The sequence below is a fragment of the Zychaea mexicana genome (genome assembly GCF_025766255.1).
Source record: "Zychaea mexicana strain RSA 1403 chromosome Unknown BDB00scaffold_42, whole genome shotgun sequence".
NCBI classification, from domain to species: Eukaryota; Fungi; Mucoromycota; class Mucoromycetes; order Mucorales; family Lichtheimiaceae; genus Zychaea; species Zychaea mexicana.
In genome coordinates, this window is record NW_026516705.1 from 274,058 (window position 1) to 294,527 (window position 20,470).

The window sequence follows — 20,470 nt, forward strand, 5'->3', positions numbered from 1 at the left end:
TCAATGACGATGAAGAAAAAGAAGAAAAGCCAACAACAGGAAGCGACGTTTTAGAAGACGTTACAGAAAAGATTCTTGGCGAATCTGCAGCGGCCCACGATGATGAAGTGGCTGCTGTTGCTATCAAGCAAGCTGATCCAGCAACAGAAACCCTTCCTGTAGCCGATGGTAAAGTGTCTGCTGGCAGCGCCGCCTCTCGACCCAGAACTCCTGAAGTGGCACAACTTCGTAACAAGTTTGAGTCAAACTCACTTTCTGCAAATGATACTGCAAGCACTACTAATACTGTTAAGGACGCCCGAGCACGATCACCTAGTAACCGCGTTAAAGATATGATCAATCGCTTTACTGCTTGAAATTAGCTTTAATAATTTTTTCTCGCCCTTACAATTTTTTTCTTCGATTAGAAGCTACATATATTATACTGTAATTTTTTTCTTGTTCCATCCATACGAAAACAGGCACTTGACATGATAAATAACTTTGGCTTGTTTGTTTTAATATTTACTCTCCCTTCTCACTTAAACTGTGTACGCGTATACGTAGAAATGCCGCTTTGTACTTGGCACTTTAAATCGGCAATGACGTGATACATAGCATTTCCATCCTCGTTCACCAGCCATTTAATTATATCCAGCTTAAAGTTTTGATGATTTACAAGTCAACACGTTTGCTGCACTTTGCCCGTCAAAGCGAGGATTACTACCACCGGCATCAAATTTTTAATGAGAATATCTTCCTTTACACGGATGATTTGACCGCGCCAAACAGTGAGTCACCCCGTTCTCAGCTCTTTAACAAGTTTAAGAGATACGCCGCCCTCGAGGTTTACAAATGATGTGTTTAAGTGACCCCAGGAACCGATTGGAATGAGGATATGTTGCCTGCTCAACAGGAGAAGAAATGCAAATTCTGGGGAGATTAAAAGTGCGCTGAGGATTGGCAAGATAGTGCATCATGTTCATAATGAACTGGACACAACCTTGGCGCTGCATATAAGCACCTACAGTACTACTGTATGGAAGGAAATATCAGCGGAGCATTATATAACTTTCCCTCGGCTACCATCAATAATGATGCCCTTATATATGTCCAAAACAAGCCTCCAATTCATGGTCGCCGGAAGATGACTTGCGTGTAATCCTGGATTAACTTAATATATATGATACGGGCGCTTTCCAGAACTACAGTGATAGCACTCGTCAAACGGAAGCCGATTAGCATCTCGATGTTGATCGGTGGTAATACCGCTCCGATCGAAAACAAAAAAGATGTTGGGCGCGATAAACATTGGACGGCGCACATTTATACATGAAAATAGTTTTTTATGATAAGTTATCATGAAGTTGGTTTACCTTGCGGTAATAGATGTAAACTTACCATATCCATCTGCATATGATGCCCACCAGACTGAGATCTAAGATATTGATGATTATGGTAGATATACATTGGTATCATTAAAAGAGATGACGCCAAACATTCTGCTTCGTTAGTAAGAGCTATGTTCACCAATGATCCAATCATGAGAGAATGAATCGCCACTGTTTCAATGGTATCTTCAAAACCAACTAGCAAGCGTAGTGTGAGAGTGGTTACCGGTGATATTTGTCATCGTAGCAATTGTATTGAAGTCGGTTTATGTCGCAGGTGATACCGGTAATTGAGGATTTCCAGAAACAAAAGAAAGGAAGCGCTTCTGTCACATAACGTTGCTCCAAAGTTCTTGCTCTTGATTGTAAGCAGAGGAAGCAGGATCGAATGGTTCTTCACCAGTCCGTCCGAAGGAGATTGATTTATGTGTAAGTCATAATTATCTTCTGACAGATTATTATTTTTCCTCATTAGATGCTTTATGCCGAGCCTATACGTACAGAATATGGGATCTGAGTACGATGGCGAATATGGTATACTTTTTATACATACTGCGAAATTACTTGATCATGAATGGAGGCGGTCGCACCTAGCGTGAGCTTGTCGTTTGTTTCGGGGTAACATCGTCGACGGTATGTAAGTATGCTTTCTTTTTTCTTGACCGAAAGGCACATCAACAGCAAGTAATATTACTTGATACGTAGCATAGAGCTACTACAGTAGATACCTTACCTGAAGAATTGTTGATTTTTTATCCGTAGATGCATTGGTATGATACCTTCAATAATAAAAATGATTAACCGTTTGTATTTTTGGTCAAGCTATTATTGCCACCATCCATAGCAAGTTGCAATTATCATATTTATAGGAATGGAAGACCTATACGGTAGAGAGGATTATGAGAAGTTATGATAGAAAAAAAAAGACCATTGATCTTCTTTTAGGGAAAAATAAGAGCGTCACATCTGTAAGCCTCCAATTTCCATGCAAATCATGTATATGTTGTGTGCATGAACATTATGCAGATGAAGCGCTAGAAGTGGAGCCCACCCACATTGTCGGGATAAGAAAACACACAGAATGAAACATATTATTAATCGCCGTGCTCTTTCCAATACATAATGTCCGTGTTTCTGGGCTTGGATACTTTGCTTCTTGTTACGCGTCTCCCAGCTTTGCCAGCTTGGGTGTCGACTTTGCCGTCTGCATTTCCGTTTTGACTGATGGATACAATACAAAATAGATACTTTTCTCTAGTAGTTATCGCTTCAGGGAGTGTTGCCACGGTAGCAGTGGATGTATACGTAAAATAGAAAAAGAAAGTGAGGACTGCTTTAAGACGAATGTGCAGAGTATGTTCATCAGAGAGAGAGAGAGGGCTGCAGAAGTGAGATGTCATCATAAGAACATTGCGCTCATATTCTGTGAAAAAAAATCTCCGCGGCGTGTTAGATTGCATGAACAACGGTCATTCTTCAAGAATCTTTCCACTTGCAGCTCTTTTCCCCACTCTTACAACTTTTATAAACTCACCACCACAGAACAATGTCCTCATCTCCTTCATGCTTGACCCGTTTCTTGACCGACCCATGGTCTTCAGCTAAAGTTGTCGTTCCTTCCATTGCAATCGAAGTCGTCCTGCACAAGAAGGTCTGGGAAAAGGCCTCGTTGCGCCACCTCACCTTGTACTTGACATTGGCCAATGCGTACTGGTTTGCCACCTCGCTCAATTTCAACCTGTTCGAAACGCCATTGCTGTGCCAAGTACCCAGCTTGGATGAGCGCCAAAAGGTTGACGTTGGAAGACATCGATACGGATGGCTAAACAAGGTCGAAGTAAGTGTAATCGAGTGGCACCTTTGTAAGAAGGAAAAAGTGTAAATAGGACGTCTTTTTCCATTAACAATTGGCACTTCTCACCGTATCATTAGTTGGTCGTTGGCGTCGTGACCTTGGATCTTTTCTGCGAATGGCGCAAGCGCATCATTGACCGTAACGGCTTTGTGGATCTTTGCTTGTCAAGCGCTGTGCTTGCGCCCGCGCTCATCACGGTCGCACAAGGCGCTTACTTCTTGCCCAAGTTGCTGGACCGTTGCTGGAACGACAAGCCAGCGACTACCGTGACTGGTGTCGACAACTCGTCGTGCTGCTCGGAAAAGACCTGCTGCCGAGCCTACATTGGCATCGAAGCTGCCAAGGTTGTCGGATTGGCTGTGGCTGGCCTTCGCTTTGGTAAAATGTTGACAGTTTAATGATACGAAACGTAGAAATATAAGTTCGTTTTGTTGTGACAAATAAGAAAAAAAGACATGCTGCAAATTTTTAATATTGAGATGAAAGGGAAAAAATTACAAGAGAAGTGCGTGTAGGGTGTGCGTATGTGTGTGTTTCTTTTTTGGTTTGAATTATGGCTTCACACCAAGAGTGAGTCGGATACCCAAACTCATCAGCTCGGTCGTGAGGTATCTAAATACATATGGGATTGCTACCAGTTCAATGCCCTCTGCGGTGCCGCACGTCCGACATTCGAACGTACGTTTGTTTGCCAATGTTGATACAATCTTGGTGCAGATCGGTGACACCAGCGAGCCACATAGTCGACAAACATGGGCCTATACAGTAATTGTGGCGTCAGCATGATGTCAGATATACAAACATATAAGCGAAACAGATGTTTTTTTTTTACCTGTGAGTAATCGGAACAGTTCATTAGGCGATCTTGAAGCAAGAAACTGGTGCCGTGAGCAAGTAAAGAGTCACGCTCCATTTCACCAAGACGAATACCACCGTGGCGCTTACGACCCTTGACAGGTTGCATGGTCAGGTTGTGTACTGGACCCGTAGTACGGACCTGGAACTTGTCGTTTACCATGTGTCTGAGACGCTGGTAGTATACAACCTAAAAATGTACACCCAATACTGTGAGCCTTCGGTGTTCGTCCAAACCTTTGCCCATCACCGCCAAGTACTACTTACACCAATATAGATATCCATCTTCATTTCTGTGCCAGTGATACCGGAGTACATTGGCTCGTTGCCATGGTAACTGTAGCCAGCCGCTAATAACTGCTCACCAAAGTGGTCTGCTGCTGTGTGTTGTTCATTGAACCTAATCAATGAAGCGTGAGCAGCTGGGGTCTTTCCCAGTCGGAACTATAGCTAGAGTAAAAGAAGAGGAGGAAACAAAACACCTACTTGAAAGGAGTACTGTCTTGCGACATACCATGCAAAGCACCAGCCTTGCCTGCCAAACTCTCGACAAACATACCGATGGTCATACGAGAGGGGAAAGCGTGAGGGTTAATGATGACATCAGGCTGCATGCCAGATTCTGTGAAAGGCATATCGACTGCAGGCCATTTCTGCGAGCAAACACCCTTTTGACCGTGTCTGGAGGAGAACTTGTCACCAATGACAGGGGAACGGGTGATGCGAAGCTTGATGTGTACTTTTTGTAATTCAGAGTTGCCGAGGTCGTCGCCGAGGACACGTACTTCGTCGACATATGCGTCTTCAGGACCCTTGTATTTCTTGACAAGACAACGGCCAGTTGCGTCGTCAATGTATGAGTAAAGCGGATCGTCTGCTTTAAGGTGTGCGCCAATGTGTGGTAAACCGTCTGTGCCGAGGTAATCTTTGCAAAACTTGGATTTGGATCGATCGAGACCAAAGTGGTAGGATACAGCTTCACCAGGGCTTCGCATTGTTTCCAGATCGACGATTTCGGATTTGTAGACTGTACCATAACCAAAGCCACGTTCGTGTGCTGACTTGTTGAGAATCATGGCGTCTTCCATATCATAACCCGTGTAAGAGATGACGGCAACAATGGCATTTGTGCCGTTAGGAAAACCATCAAAACCATAAGAATCGTGTAATGTGGGTCGAACGACTGGAGTTTGGCCGGTTTGCAAGCGGTACATCTTGTTATCAGTTCTGTGGTTGAAGACTGTAGAAGGTGTACCCATGGTTTGTTTACCCATCTAATAAAAAAAAACCGAATTTAAATACTCAAGCGTCGCTATCACCAAGAAAAAAACTCTCTTTTTACCTGACACTGGTACATGTTTCTAGGCGACTGGTTAAAGTCAGAGAAGGGGGTCATGTTGGCGACAATGCTGAAAATGTTGGTCGGTGTGAATTCTTGATGAGTCGTGACACCAGGCACAACTTCATCATCCATGCATGCAATATCCATGTAAACCTGCTCGAAGGTACCGACACGATCTTCTTTACCGTTGGCAAGGAACTTGATAGGACGCATCATACGTGCAGGGGATGAGAAGATGTAAAGACCGGGATATTCGCCACCATAGGACGTTGGGACATGAGCAATTTCAATGTCGTGAGGGATGTCCTTTTCGCGGTTAACACGCCAGAACTTGAGGCTCTTGGCGACCTTTTCAGCAGTTTTTGGTGTACACCAGCCAACGACACGACCGTCGAGCAAAATAGCAATATCGCCAGGCCGGCCAATCGAGTGAAGAAGAGGCTGTGAAACACCCAATGCACCGAGCAAAGCAGGCAGATTCTCGACGTCAAGAGGCTCGTTGATAACCTTACACTTGTGTGCCAAATGGTTGAGCAAACCACATGGAGAACCATCAGGTGTGTGGACAGGACACAAGAAACCCCAAGCTTCGGGAAGCAGTTTACGGACAGCAGTTGTTTTTAATTCAGCAAAGAAAGCACCACGATGGACACACCGGAAGTGAGAAATGTAACGGTAAAAGTTGAGCTTCTCGGCGACGATGGTGTAGCCACTCATCTGATAGATATTACGTAGTTAGCTTCTCTCCATTTTCAACAGTCAATTTTCTTCACAGATGTGTATTTACCTGCGACAAATCCAGACCCGTCTTACTGACAAGATTACCAGTAGCAAGGAAATAGTTGAGTTTTTGACCCATATCCGAATTCACCTTTCTGATAGTGTTCAAAACGAATTTTCCTAAAATCATAGTCGTTTCAGCAAAACCGATACACCTCGTATTCCCACGGTAGAACTTACTGTCATGGAAGTCAACTTTTTCAGGAGACAGTCTGACGGAGGTACGGATTTGAGCCTTGATACCAGCAAGCCAATCGTAAATCTTTTCCTTCAAAATCATATTGTACAAATGACCAGGCAAGAGAATTTCTTGGTGCTGAGGAGAATCCGGATTGTCAACACAGCATTCGCCCGATACCACAGCATACAGCTTACGGATCATGTAGCTATTTGAATAAAGAGGGGAGGAAGAAGAGTTCGTAAGACCTTTTAGCACATGTAATCATTATCCCTCCCCTCCACCTATTTTTCAATGTTGTATAAAAAGCTTACATTAACAAGTTGAATTTATCACGGCCATTCTTCAAATGGACAAGGACGATCTTATCCAAAAGTGCCTGACCCACTTCCTTGTCCGATAAATCATCATCCAATCCCATGATAATGCGGAACTTGTTACCGAGATAGCTCAAGCATGCATCGCGGGTGTACAATGAGTAAACCTTAAAGCTACGCAAAAGCAATTCGACACGATCAGTCAAAAAGGTGTTCTTGACATCGCCCTGGCACAAGGCATCGAAAATCTCCTTATCAGAAGTATCGACCAACGCCTTGAGGAAAAGCATGACAGGCACCATGTATTCCTGCTTACGCCAGTGGAAACGAAGCATGGCATTACCGTCGTTCAAGTAGTGGAGCGTGTTGGTCTGCGTCGACTGATCGGGGCGGGCACAACGGATAGCAACACCATACTGTGAATAAGTAGGACCACGCTTTTGGAACGAGTTACGCATAATGGCAGTAACGTGGTTGCGTCGGGGCATAATAAGTAGACGGACAAGTTTTTCGATACCGTTCACAATAAAGTAACCGCCCATTTCTTCGGATTCTTCGTGGTGCTTAACGAGTTGCTTCGGATACATTCCACGGAGATTGCAGCGGTTGGAGCGAACCATGATGGGAATCAAACCCATATCCTTGACTTCGGACGAGACAGGACCGTCGTTGACTCGCCAGCAGAATTTGACTTGGAATTTACCACTGTAGGTTTTTAATCGCTCACGGGCTTCGGTGGGATAGATCAATCTATTCGTCGATCGAGTGTCTTTGTCGCTCACAATGGGTTGAATGATCTTTGGATCTTCCACCCAGTACGTCAGCTTATTGCCCAACGACTCGGGGTCAGATACTTCGCCAAAGCCGGTGAGGTTGGTGTCGAACGCCGAGACTTTGCCAATGTCTTTGATAGCATAGTTGAGGAGACCTTCGCCAGTGCCGCCAAAATCGGTAATGCTGTTGAATGATTCAATGTGGGGCAGGGCAACCTCTTGCAGCTGTGGAACGCCAAAGCTGCTGTCCGAGGGCTCTCGGAACATGCGCTCCCGTTCCAAAGTATGAAAAGTTGACGGCATTGGGAGCGGTTTGGAAGGGGAGTTGTGTGTGTGGGAGGCGGGTTTCGATATAAAGCAAAAAGTTCGGAAAACGGAAAGGGCTGTCAGAAAAAAAAATGAGTGGCGTAACACCGTCACGATTTTACAAAATTGGAAATCAGCCCTTATTGCTTGACCACATTTTTATGTTCTTTGATACAGATGGTTGTCATGTTTATTGCTATGATACAGAAGCAAAGTTATTATTGCTTTTCATACATTTCGTAAAGAGTATGTACAAGTCGGTCTAAAACAAGGGTAATGTTTTCATGGACTAACGCTGGCAGACGGTCTCGTTTGAAGCCGAGCCATTCGACAGGCGGTGTTGCATCGCCCATTATTTGCAGCTGTGGATGAAAGTTGACAGGAGCGCTCGACTTGTAGCAAAGTCCGCCTTCTTCAACTGCTGTAGATGGTGTGGGTAACGGCGCTTGCGGCTGATTGACTGCCACGCCACTATCGAAGCTGCGTGCATCTTCAGTTGGAGCGCCTGACGGTCTTCGGCCCGTAGAGTCATGCTGTAGTGCACGTTCCATTTGAGTGGTGAACATGTTGGCCAGTTCTTGCAAGTAACGAATCAGACCGAGGTTGAGAGATACATTGACACGGCCACCAAAGCTGGCAGAAAAGATATGCTCGACTTGACGCTCCAATTGGTTCGATTCCATCTGAAGTGAGACGTTTGGTATACCAAAAATAGACACCCCTCCACCTCCACTTTCTGCAGCCTGTTTGGCCGGCGTAGTAGTCGTCGCCGTCGTCGTCGCTGGTGCAGCTGATGCTAGACTTCGAGAATTGTCGTTACTATCGCCATTGATATTGCTTGCCGATCCAGCATCAGCAGCAGCAGAAGAAGAAGAAGAAGATGCATGGGCGCTTGCCTCGGCAGCTGCCTGTCTTTCCTTCTCCTTGGCTGCGTTCCGCTTGACCATCAATTTCACACCAGGTACATTCTTCATCAACGCTGCGCCCGCAAGACGTATTGCCAATGTACGGTGCTCTTCTTCCTGCTGACTGTTGTCCATGAACTCCATGTTTTGCAGCAATACAAGATGTAAATCATATGCACAGAGCTCCACGTTATCCGCATCCTGGAATTGGCTTGGGTAAATGACAACCTCGACTGAATCCAAACGTACATCGACATTGCTGGATATGTGAGCAAGACTTGATGATGGTCGTGGTTGTCGATTGGTTGGAAATTGCTCTGGGGATGATTGCTGCTCTTGCTGCTCCTGCTTCTGCTGTACACCGTGTAACGTGTCTAGAACACCAGCTTCAATTTTCTTTTTCTCCAATAGCTCAGTAAAGCGCTTGTACATGGTAATGATGACTGGAACTGCCTTGATGGATACACATGCAAGTAAGGGTTTGGCCCTTGCTGTCATGTCCAGTTCATATGCCCCCTTTTTGGCAACGAGTTGTGCACGGAATTCGATGGGTTCCTGAATGATATCCAAAAGGTGCTGGAACTCGTACTCGAATGTAGCACTGAATCCATCCATGAACAGCAGCAAAGATGGGGCTCGATTTTCCCTTGGCGCCTTGATGTCGTAATAGGCAAGCTGGAGCATAAGGCGATCGAAACGAGCATCGCCAGATAAGCGTCCTTCTGACGTTATGCGGATCCTGTCCAAAGACATTGAAAGTGCTTTCGAATTGGACGGAACATGGTGCGTGGTGATTCCAAGATTTTCAGGCGCGAGCGTTACTTTGCCAATTGCTTGACCGAGGTCGACCGAAAGCTGGATCACACCCGTATGTATTGAGACGTATCGAGAGAACGGTTTGGGCGCTGGCGCTTCAGCGGCTGCCGTTTCTTGATGTTGCTGGGGCTGCTGCTGTTGATGGTGATGGTGATGATATTGTTGTTGTTGGGGTGTTTCTTTGCTTGACTTTCCTTGTTCGAACCAGAAAGCGTTCAAGATAAGCAAATCTTGGAGGTGTCGGACGTTTACATCAACATTGGCTGACGGTAATTTCACAATAATGGAGATAACGTCACCATCGGATACCCCTTGGCTTCGCTCGGAGGTTAGCATGGCGTTCATCAGCAGCTGGTCGATGCGTGCCGTCAAACAAGCCTCGGGGGAGAAAAAGTGCTTGACAGTGGCAGATAGATTGTTGATGTATCCAACGCAGCTCATGGTACGTGATGCCGATTTCTCGTTTGACAACGAGTGCATCAAGAACTCGCTTTCTTCCCAGCTTATCGAGCATACGACCTTGGATGCAGGCTGGCAGCTGAGGTCCAACTTGGTTCGTGATAAGCGTAGTGCAAGCGACGCATTGATATTGCTTTCAAGTGCTGAAGACGTTGCTGCTGTCGTTGATGCCGTCTCTGTAGTCGCCGTGCTCGACCGTATTGCCTTTCGTTCACTTGATTGCTGCATACCAAACTTGAGACCAGCAATGACTTCCTGTAGGAACTGGACAAGAGATGGATGGAGTGTGTTGTCGCTTTCATGGATCCTAATATCGCCATGGAATCGTGGCGCCTCGTGGACGACAGAGGCAAGCGGCCCGAGTGGGGTTTGGTAGGTGAACCAAGCAGTTAGACCAGGGACCTTGATCGTCGCCATCTTGGCCGCGTTTTCGTTACTTGTCACCGATTTGGTCGCTCGCATCCGTTTGCGGTTGGTTTCGCCAGAATGTCGCTTGGGATACATTCTTACCACACCACTTTGGTATTCAAACATGCCTTCTAAATCCAAGTGTACAAGCTCGTTGTTGCTACCACTGCCGCTTGTACTGTTGTCATTACTGTCATTACTGTTGCTGTTGCTGCTGCTGCTGCTGCTGCTGCTGTTGTGGTTGTTGCTCACGCCACTCGCTTTTGTGAATGCGTTGACGCGGTCTTTACTCTTGACGTAAATCACGTTCAGTGCGTTGACATATTCTGAGAACGCACCATCAATGTCGACTTCAAAACCCCCTACTTTGGCGTCAATCTTGATAAACTCTTTGGGTTTCTCGCTGCGGGTATACACATGACAGGCGATCGATGGCAGGTGCATCTGGTTCATACGTGGGTGACGCTCGGCCAAAAAGTGTTCCTCGTTGTTTTGGTCGAACCGTTTGACAAACTGCAGCGATATCTTTTCCAGAGTCGCCGCACTCTTTTCAATGTCCTTTGTCAAGAAATGAATTGATGCGACAGAAAGCAATAATGCGCTCGTTTCTTTGGGTGGATAATAATGATGCGGGTGCTGGTGGTTTGAAGGAGACGTTACTTCCAAGGGTATCGCGACACCCAGACGCTGAACCGAAAGTGAGAGTAGCTTGCCCTCCCACAGAGAATGTGTTGCCTCTTGATATTTCGGAACATCCCGCTTGAACGATTGGACAAGACGTTTTGTAGTCTGGGCGATCTGGTCAAGCTCGGTCTTTTTCATTTCCTTCTTCTTCTTGAGTTCCGAATCATAGTAAATGTACATCTCGGCAAGTTTTCCAAGCGCAATGGGCTGCATCACGGTCTGTATCCGGCATATATCCACATAGAAAGGCTGGATACCGCTGTCATGCGTCGCGGAGTCTTGTGGAAAGTGGTTTTGGACCTCAAAATCGGTGACAATGTACGCAAGTCGATTACGGTGGTTTTGCTGATTGCCTGATTTGCCTGCACTGCCTATTGAGGATGCTGAGGATGGTGGCAGTCCCGTGTTGTGCTCTAGCGATAGTGCAAAGTTGTAGCCTTTCACCTTCCATAGCACTCTGTCAGACTCGCTCGTATCGTTTGACAAATGCGCCTCCAGGCCGTTCGATTCGAATACACCCAAAGCCGACGGACTCGCTGCAGATATTCTCAAACCACTCAGATTCACGTCCATCGAGTACTTGACGACCGTCGTCGCAGCGCTGGAAGAAGCAGAGGAAGTAGATGGTATGTCATCTTTTTTCTTTCGTTTCTTCTTGTCGTACGAAAGCACTTCAATAAGCTCGCCAATTTCGTTACCAAGCAGTGATTGTGCAGTCAAGAAAGAGTCGATCATGCTGACGTTGAGCGACAGTGAGATAAAGTCGACAAAAACCATAAAGTGCAAGCGCAACTGCGTTCCTCCACTCTTGTTGGTCTCGCTTCTGAGGCTTCCGGTACTCCGAATACCTGGAATGCTGAATGTGCCGCCCGAGTATTCATCGTGTATCTGCTTTTGTGGTTGACCAGCCGGGCTGCTGCTTTTGGCGATCAACTGAATCTCTTGTTTGGAGAGTTGCACTGCGTACTTTTGCACAGGCTGCGCCTTGACTTGGATCTCGTCAACCATGACGAAAAAGTCGTCGATGAGGTACTTGACACTCAGGGACGGCAATAAATCAAACAACACTTCAAACTGGTTGAGCAAGAACTGGAGCTTGAGATCATACTTCTTTTCCACAGAAACGGCTTTGCTGCTGTTGACTGCAGTACGATCATTGTCTAAGCGGCGGCTACCAGAAGAGGGATCCACTCTGAGGTGTGATGCAGCAGTGGCCACTTTACGCTGCTCTTCCCATTCGTTCAGCAGATTCTGGAAAAGGAACTCGTAACGTTGTCCTTGTTCAGAACGCCAATCTTCGATAAATTCGTACAATCGGAGCAGGCTTTGGGGAGCATGAATATTGAACTTGTGGATATTCGAAAACACATTCAGTACTTCTCTGTTGCTGCTGCTGACAGTAGGTTCAATTGAATTCCTAGACTGCTTGCGAGTCGCTCGGGTGGGTTGAGAAATGTTGGCACTGACGTTGGCTCCGTTGAGGGTAATCACCAAAAGTTCGTCGATGGATTTATATGTTTTCATCTCGTAGAAGCGCGCATCAATGTACTCAATGCCACCTGCAGCCTCGAGAATAAGTCTATTACTGCCACTGTTGTGCCGTCGAGACGTCTTGTTGGAACTACGGACGCCAGAACCAGAGTCAGATTCTGCTCTTTCAGAGGAAGAGAATATATGGAGTGGCGTCAGCTTTGGATTGGAGAACAATGCGGAGCCTTGGATTTCGCGCACTTGGCTTTGCATAGTCAGCTTCTGAGCGCGTGCACAAACATCGATATATTGCACTGTCACCAGAGCTTGGGCGACGACGTCCACTCGCGACATCAGTGCATCGAAAGTGACTGGTGTTGAGTCAGACGTGGTTGCAGCAGTAGCAGAAGGATCAGTAGAGATTGTCGTGGCGTGGGATAAGCTGCGTAGTCTGGCCGTAAAGACACGCTGCACCGTAAGCATGTGGCGAGCAAAGGCCAAAATAGCCGGGTTGGTGTTGATTCGAATTGAATCGACACTCGCCTTTGCGATCACATCGAGATAGCCATCCCTTGGCACTCTGGCGTGTCGTCTTTCAACTTCGCCGCTTGCTCGTGACACTGGTTCTTCATTGGAAATAGGTGGACGTTTGTATTCAGTATCCACTGCCAATTCGACGGGACCAATAGCAATACTGTTATCATCTGTTTCTTGCTCCTCCTCAAAGATGCAGAATTCAAACATCTCGATCCGGATTTTGCCCATATTCACTGAAGAGATGAGCAGCTCTACCAGCTTGTCAATATCGGACAGTTGCTGCTCGGACCTGTCGATGTTGATGGTGGGCATGTTAAAGGGCTGTGTGAACAGGCGGCATTTCAAAATGTTGGCTTCGCCAATCTCCCAGCTTCTCCAGAGCGACAAACTCTTGACAACGTTTTCAAACATTTGCTTAGAGCTCAACTGAGTACTATCCATGCTTTGTGAAAGCCTGTACTGTAAACGAGCGCGAGTACCAGCGTCGATGGTGCGCAGACAATACCGCATTCGAGCTAGCAGTTTCCAGCCAACGTCGTTTCGGAAGTTGCGCGAGCCAAGACGTAGCACAGTGGCTGGTTTAGTCAAAAACAAGGGGTCGCCGACTGTGCTCGGATGTTGTGAAAAGCCTGATAATTCGTGGATAAACATCTGGATTTGGCGAGACCGCTGATTTTGGAACCGTTGTAGAATGGCTTTAAAATCGTCAACAAATACCAACCAAGAGTAGACAGCGCCAACAAGGATCTCCACCGCCTCTGTGATGATGATTGTTGATATCCCATCAATGGTAAGGTCAAAGTAGTTGGGTTTTGTAGCACCCAGCCATTTGAACGCAAACTTCCGCACCACGAAATCCACCACGACAAGTTCCGTCGTAGCATTGTCATCCTGATGACTGATATCGTTCTGGCTCGACGAGCGTGTATGTTGGCGTGCTCGTGGAATGCCAAATACCATAGGCTCATGTGCCGTCTCGTGCCGTTCACTGACATACTGTACTTTGCATTCCAGGTCGCCAACATCAATGTGGACACGTGACTCGCGCAAGATCATTTTTGATTCGGCCACGGATTTTTGTTTCTCGTCATACGCTTCGTCTTCAAACTTGACACTGCCAATCATGCTGAAACTATCGAGAATGACATCGGCAGAGCAAAGCATTGTTGCGTCTTGCTCGTCATACTGGGTCTTGATGTGCGACTTGCCGTCTTTGTAGGATGGTAAGTCGTCCGGAAGCATGACGTTTTGGATGAAATGAAAATGGGTTTTCGGCAGAGATACAGCAAACCGTGTACAGACAAACTGGTCGGTAAGATATCGCGTCAGCTGACCCACGTATTCGATCTGCAAAGCATCTAACATGGATTCCAAATCCCAATCCTATTTGAGGTTTGTTTAAAAAGACGAGTTTGATACAGTTAACTAGCTTCACATTATCATGGATCCTTACATAGCGATTGACAGCTTCAGATACTTCTTGAACAATCTTCACCAGGATAGGAGTCATAAGAATCTGCAAAGGACTCGTCGCCTCAAGGATCGCGGTAACAACCACTTCATTGCCGGTATTACCGTCTCCATCATGAATTGCGCTTTCTGAGCTGGTGCTGCTGATATTTGACAGTGTGTCTGTGCCTGGAAAGAGAAAGACAGGGTTATCCTTTCTCTTGTTTTCCGCGTCTGTGTCAAATCCGCCGATCTTTTTACGGTGGCCCTCCTAAAGAAGAAGAAAAACGCACATACGAATTATGAGAAAAAGACTCATTGGATATATATATATATATATATATATATATGATTATAGGAAGCCATAACTGTAATAAACGAAAAGTGATTTTTACCTTGAGTGGTACGAAATGGGTTTTTGGTGGAGGCAGATAGGGATGAAAAAACCCTCTTGTCCGTGTACCCGGAGGGGATGCAGCTTTGACCGCATAGCGGTTCAGATAGCCACTATAAGGAATGGATGGAGGAATGGTCATAACTTCTGGTGCTTTGCCTTTGTGGTGCTCTTCACCCCACTCCTCATTATGTGATGAATCGTCTAAACAAAAGATATACACATCGAAATTAAAATTACTAGCTAGTAAATACGTATCTTTTAGTTTAGCTTCTTACCATCAGTGTCAGAAACTTCCCTAGAATCTGAGCTATAGTGATCGTATAATTCCATCACTTCCAATTCTTGTCCTGTGGGAGGCGTACTCCTACTTGCAGGATCATTGGAATATGCCGTGTGGAAAGACTCGTCATCATTGGATTTGACGCTCTGGCGAGACCGCTTGTCCAGATATGAGGGCCCGTCAATCCAATCACTCACGTATGAGCCGACGCTAGGAACATCACTTGCACCTCCTGCACCTTTGAATGATCGGATTGCATAGTTTTCCGGCTGTTGTGAAGGTGTGCGCATCAGGTAGCCCGGATTAGGCTCTCCATCGAATCCGGTATCATGTTCCTCTACGTAATTGTCGTTAGCGCAGTCAGTCAATCTAAAGCCATGCGATTCTCGTAGAGTGGCCAAAAAAAAATTACCATAATGAAACGAACGATAAGGTGGTGCATATAAAACACCGACGTGATACTCATTTGATGTATGTGAAGCAGCTATTATCGGTAAGGTATGCATTAATTGAAATGATCCATTTTCTTTCGTTCCCCGTTTGCCTTTGCAAAAAAAGCTCAGCCAAACCCAATTACCATTCGATTCGTGGTCAGCGTCGTACAGGTGGGTACATCGACGTGTTGCATAATCTTGGGCCCTGATAAAGTTTTGCTGTGCGTTTCGCATTTTGCGCCACTCCTTTGAATGCCTGAACACGGTTATATTCATGCCAGTAGTAAGCTTGGCCACTTCAACCCATGAAAATTCGCTCTATACAATTGATTTAGATAAAGTGAGAGAGAGTTAGTTCATCCATATTCGTTAGGGGTAGAGAAATCCAAGTTACCTGTCAACCAGAATAATTTCAGCATTTACTTACTTCTACAGCACCTAATCCTTGTATGTGGTTATCCTGGTTTGCAAGGGTCGTAGCAACCAAAGCTGGTATATTGACATTGACGCGTTGGTTGTACTTCTCGTTGACAAGATTATCAAACTCGAGTGAAAGACCTTGATCGATGCTAACTTTGGCAGCACTGTGATCGTTCATTAGATAGACATCTACTTCTTTGACAGAAGCCTTGAGAAAAGTGACATCCGGATCAGCGGCTGGTGCTATCTCTGCTGGTACGGCATTATCTTCATCAATCAAATCATAGGCGAATGTCTGCGCAAAGTTGGTTGTTCCCAGTAAGAAGGATGGTTTCACCTCGCCAGTGATGCGTCCCACTTCAAAATCCCAATGACACAAATACGTTGCTATCTCTGGTAACGGGCCAAACAACCGGTGTGCGTATATACTTAATTCTATCCAAAAGATTAGAGGGTAGTAATGAGTGACCGTTGCGCATATTATAGGACGTTTTCCTGACTTTGATCATTTACCATCAATATACAGAAAGTTTCCTTGATCGCGTCCGTTTCTACTACGCACGAACGCCTTTTTAGAGCTCGGATCGGTATAACTCTCGCGAGTCCAAGTAATTGGACTGACCGTAATATACATGTCTATAACAATAACGACTTGAGTCAGTAATTTGTTCATATCTGTATCGTTCGCTTGATCTGTTCTATATACCCATATAAATATCCAAGTTTCGTAATTCAACTTGCAGCTCCTGGATATCCATTTGGGAATAGTGTGAGCAATCGTATAGATTCTCCGGCAAAAGTAATGATCCATCTTGAATATCGACGAGGACATAGACTTCAAAAGGATCTTGGATAGCCTGTAAATACAAGATACCAAGTCAGTCGGAAAAAAAGGTCCCTTTCTTAAACATGGCCGTTTCTTTTCTTACTTTGGCATCAGCTTGTCGTTTTTTCATTTCTTGATATTTTTGTGGCTCTTGTCGTCGTTGCCGATATTCGTCAATGGTTGAAAAGTTGATCCATTGACCTGCATAGTTGTCTTTCAGGATAATAATGTAGCGAATAACAGTACCAAACAGCTTGCACGTGACACCGTTCAGCTAAGTAATAGTTACATACAACATCAAAGTACCGTATCATGAATTCTCGCAATCCCGACTTTTCTTACCTTGATGTTTAGATTGAGTGATTCAATATGCCGTAAGACGTCGACTGATGTGTAATATTCGTAGGAGCCTTCGATAGCAACACTAACGCTCATGCCAAATTGTGCATTCTCTTTTTCCATGAACGCGCTGAGAGTATGTGAGCTTTGGAGTGATATGCCTACATCGAATTGCTCAAGCTGATCATATGTAAGATTTAGTAAATTACCTTAAAAATCATATGGAAGGCTAATATTAAACTACACATTGATATGTTGGAGTTCGCTTACATCAGCATGGAACTTGATAACATTAATTTCTGGCTCGAAATCGACAAAAGGCAGAGTCATGGTATAACATAGCTTGCTGGTATGTAACTTGATGTATGCTACAGAAACATCCACGTTAACACCCCGTTTGTTTGTTAACATTGTTCCCATTGACAAGCTACTTACCATTATCGTCCAATGCGTTGGGATTACTAATAATATTATGTTCGTTTACGCATAGGTAGATAAGGGGTTCATGTATATTGACAGTAAAATTGTAAGTAACGGGTATAAAATGGAGGAGATCTGCCGGAGGAGTGGATGTCCAGTCTTTGATGAGATCTTGGAACAGAAAAACATGGTCGCGAAGAAGGAAGACTTGAGGCTCTCTGACGGAACCGTTGAATTCCCATTCACGATGTGTATTCCAAACGATGGGTGAGTGCATATGTACAGATAGCTATAGAAAAAGTTACATGAGAACCTGACTGAACCGTGTTTTTTTAAAAAAGCACACTGTTAGTGTTGCATCTTCTCTACTACCTCGAGATGCTTGGCTTGTAGTAATGAAGCATAGTTCACACTCGTAGATGCATCAATGTCCTTCAAGTGAATATCAGCAGTGGATGTAAATCCATCTGATCCACAGACAAAAGGAATGACAACTTTCACGGTAGATCCAGCAGCTGCCTTGGCATCGATCCAGCCGTAAGGTCGGGTATAATAGCCATCGGCACCGAGATCTAAATCGGCCGATTCGGTCTCGTATTTCCAGTCCTTTTCAGTAAACCATGTTAGTTTTGCACTCTTTCTTATCCCTTCCATCTCCTGTTTTGCTTTACCTTTGACTTTTCTCGTGTTGGCACACGTAATGTTCCTTCTGTCATTAGCTCGACATGGAATTCAAATGCAGTGGTCATTCGAAGTTCACCAGGTTTAAGATAAGGCGTAGGCACATTGTTACGATGTGAGTTGGGAAAAAAATAATCCTGAATCTCGGTACTATAATGCATAAATTGCCACATTAATTTAAAGTTTTTTTGGTGCTACAACTCAACGCCGGATTTCTTTACCGTTGACGATCCGTCCAGGGTCCGTAATGAAGCATTGCATTCCACACAAGTATTCGAACTCCCCATTCAGGCGGAAGGCCCCCGTTACCCACATCGATCCCGACTCCTGAGGATCCCAGTACATCTGTGGATGGTACCGGACCTGTAAAAGAAAACACAGAGTTAGTTACATACATATGTTCATATTCTTTTCCGTCGCGTCCTTTTTACTACTTTCCACATTCTCAATACGATCAATATCTGAGCACATACCTGGAACATCAGCATAGTACAAGACGGCCAACTTGCTGCACTCGAGTACATTATTGACACGCGCGTAATCCTCATGAAAAGTTGTCGAGCGGCCAGTGGTACGATCCGAATCGCGTTGCGCGCGCATGATTCCATGCATGTGTTGCATGTGACCAAACTGTCTTGTTTTGGCGGCAGGGTGGAATAAGGCTTGGAATGGATAGAGAAAGAAATTCATTGTTCTATGTGAGGAACGATAATGTGAGTTTTAGCCCGATACACTGCTATTTGGGTTCATGGAAACGGTTTGTCGTCATTGCTCTATTTTTGTTTTGTGTTTTTTATTACCGTCGCCAAAGCGGCCTTGGTTTCTGTGGCGGTTGATCGCTTTCTGGTTGAGCATATGTGAAGTCCATATTATCCTTAAGACTGATAGTAGTTTTGCGGAGAACCAGATCGAGGACTGATTTGTAGTGATCCATCTCGGCACGCGACTCACTCACGCTCCATATACCGCTCGCTTGCACGGCCTGACCCACGATCATACTGCGGAGTTCATTATTCCCGATCATGATGGCGCCTGTGGTACATTCAAATTGCACAGGCATCAATCGTAATAATAAGGAGGCTTCGACAGGTATTTGGCTTTCTGGATCGCGAACTTCGCTTTTGGTCGTCGTCGTCGTTACAGTTGGCGGATCGGATGTTGTGGGATGATTTGACGGTGGATCAGATGCTTTTTCAAATAGACCCGTTAATATACATCATATACATAGCAGCAGGGAATACAAAGTGGGTATACCTTGATCATTGTTGTCATTGTTTGATGGAGAATTAGAATTTGCTGAGGGAACACCGAGAACATTTCTCATGGAGTCGTAGGCGGCAGCGTTATTGTAAAGGAACCACTCGAGCCCTTCCACGCTACAGACTATTCGACATGGCAGTCTGCTTTTGGATGCATCTATCATATTCGTTGTCACAGTCAGGAACAAAGCATCACTGATAAAAAAAAAAGTCCATTTCATAGTGTCGATGCTTGCCTGTCTGTTCGCTGTCAGCCTTTCGGACATTCATTAACCAGTATTGAATGGAAACATGGCCTTTGACGATAGATATGGATTGATTGGTGGAGTGGTATCGTAAGTTTTTAAACAGTACTCGTGCTCCTAGGAGAGTGACACGTATAGAATCTACAATGGAAAGACGGAGGGAATCAATGAGCAATACAAAAAAGAAGTAGGGCTTAATTGTTTATTTATTTATTGTCTTAGTTGCCGTACCAACTTCAATGTAAGCATTGTAGCGTCGCCAAGTATACTGATTGATTAGCCAAGTCAAGATTTGGCCGAGAGCGCGGTTAAAGTAGAATAAGAAAAAGAGGACGACTACAATGACAACCAAGCAATAGACAACAAACATCCAAAAGTCAGACACAGTCTGAACATTGCTGCTGGATGTAAGCTCAGCGCCCGATTGGACGGCTTCGGCGAGCATAATTGTTGTGACGAAAAAAAAAGAGAAAAGAGTAAAAAGAAGAGTGTGGTTGTTATTTGTCGTTCGTCTCGTTCCAAAAATTCAAGGTACCAAAAACCTAAAGGGATTCACAGTGCATACATACCTCGCGTGGTGGTGGTGGTGGTGCATTGCCAAACGGTCACATCCCTCCGCTTACCCGGTTTCCTATTCCGTAACATAATGAAAACATTCATCGACC

General features: G+C 45.2%; 3 protein-coding genes across 3 annotated transcripts; 1 reads left to right on the forward strand and 2 right to left on the reverse strand.

Moving 5' to 3' along the window:
• Positions 1-2,889: 2,889 nt before the first annotated feature.
• Positions 2,890-3,623, forward strand: BDB00DRAFT_957765 (uncharacterized protein; the record flags this gene model as incomplete). Its single annotated transcript, XM_053129671.1, has 2 exons — positions 2,890-3,207; positions 3,303-3,623. The coding sequence occupies exons 1-2, from the start codon at positions 2,917-2,919 to the stop codon at positions 3,621-3,623; spliced, it is 612 nt and encodes a 203-aa protein (XP_052979201.1). The 5' UTR covers positions 2,890-2,916.
• A 153-nt stretch (positions 3,624-3,776) lies between these two features.
• Positions 3,777-7,773, reverse strand: BDB00DRAFT_764599 (uncharacterized protein; the record flags this gene model as incomplete). The annotated part of the gene is made up of 8 exons (XM_053119464.1): positions 3,777-3,983; positions 4,058-4,270; positions 4,348-4,480; positions 4,567-5,354; positions 5,423-6,139; positions 6,210-6,322; positions 6,383-6,588; positions 6,695-7,773. 8 exons carry the CDS (start codon positions 7,771-7,773, stop codon positions 3,777-3,779), a joined length of 3,456 nt encoding a protein of 1,151 aa, XP_052979202.1.
• A 221-nt stretch (positions 7,774-7,994) lies between these two features.
• Positions 7,995-20,250, reverse strand: BDB00DRAFT_872979 (uncharacterized protein; the record flags this gene model as incomplete). The annotated part of the gene is made up of 21 exons (XM_053127027.1): positions 7,995-14,438; positions 14,509-14,775; positions 14,900-15,102; positions 15,177-15,518; positions 15,594-15,665; positions 15,759-15,933; positions 16,043-16,470; positions 16,549-16,671; positions 16,742-16,892; positions 16,965-17,135; positions 17,204-17,380; positions 17,471-17,568; positions 17,636-17,909; positions 17,993-18,226; positions 18,292-18,451; positions 18,523-18,664; positions 18,775-18,995; positions 19,102-19,489; positions 19,556-19,717; positions 19,835-19,922; positions 20,041-20,250. The coding sequence occupies 21 exons, from the start codon at positions 20,248-20,250 to the stop codon at positions 7,995-7,997; spliced, it is 10,530 nt and encodes a 3,509-aa protein (XP_052979203.1).
• Positions 20,251-20,470: the final 220 nt, after the last annotated feature.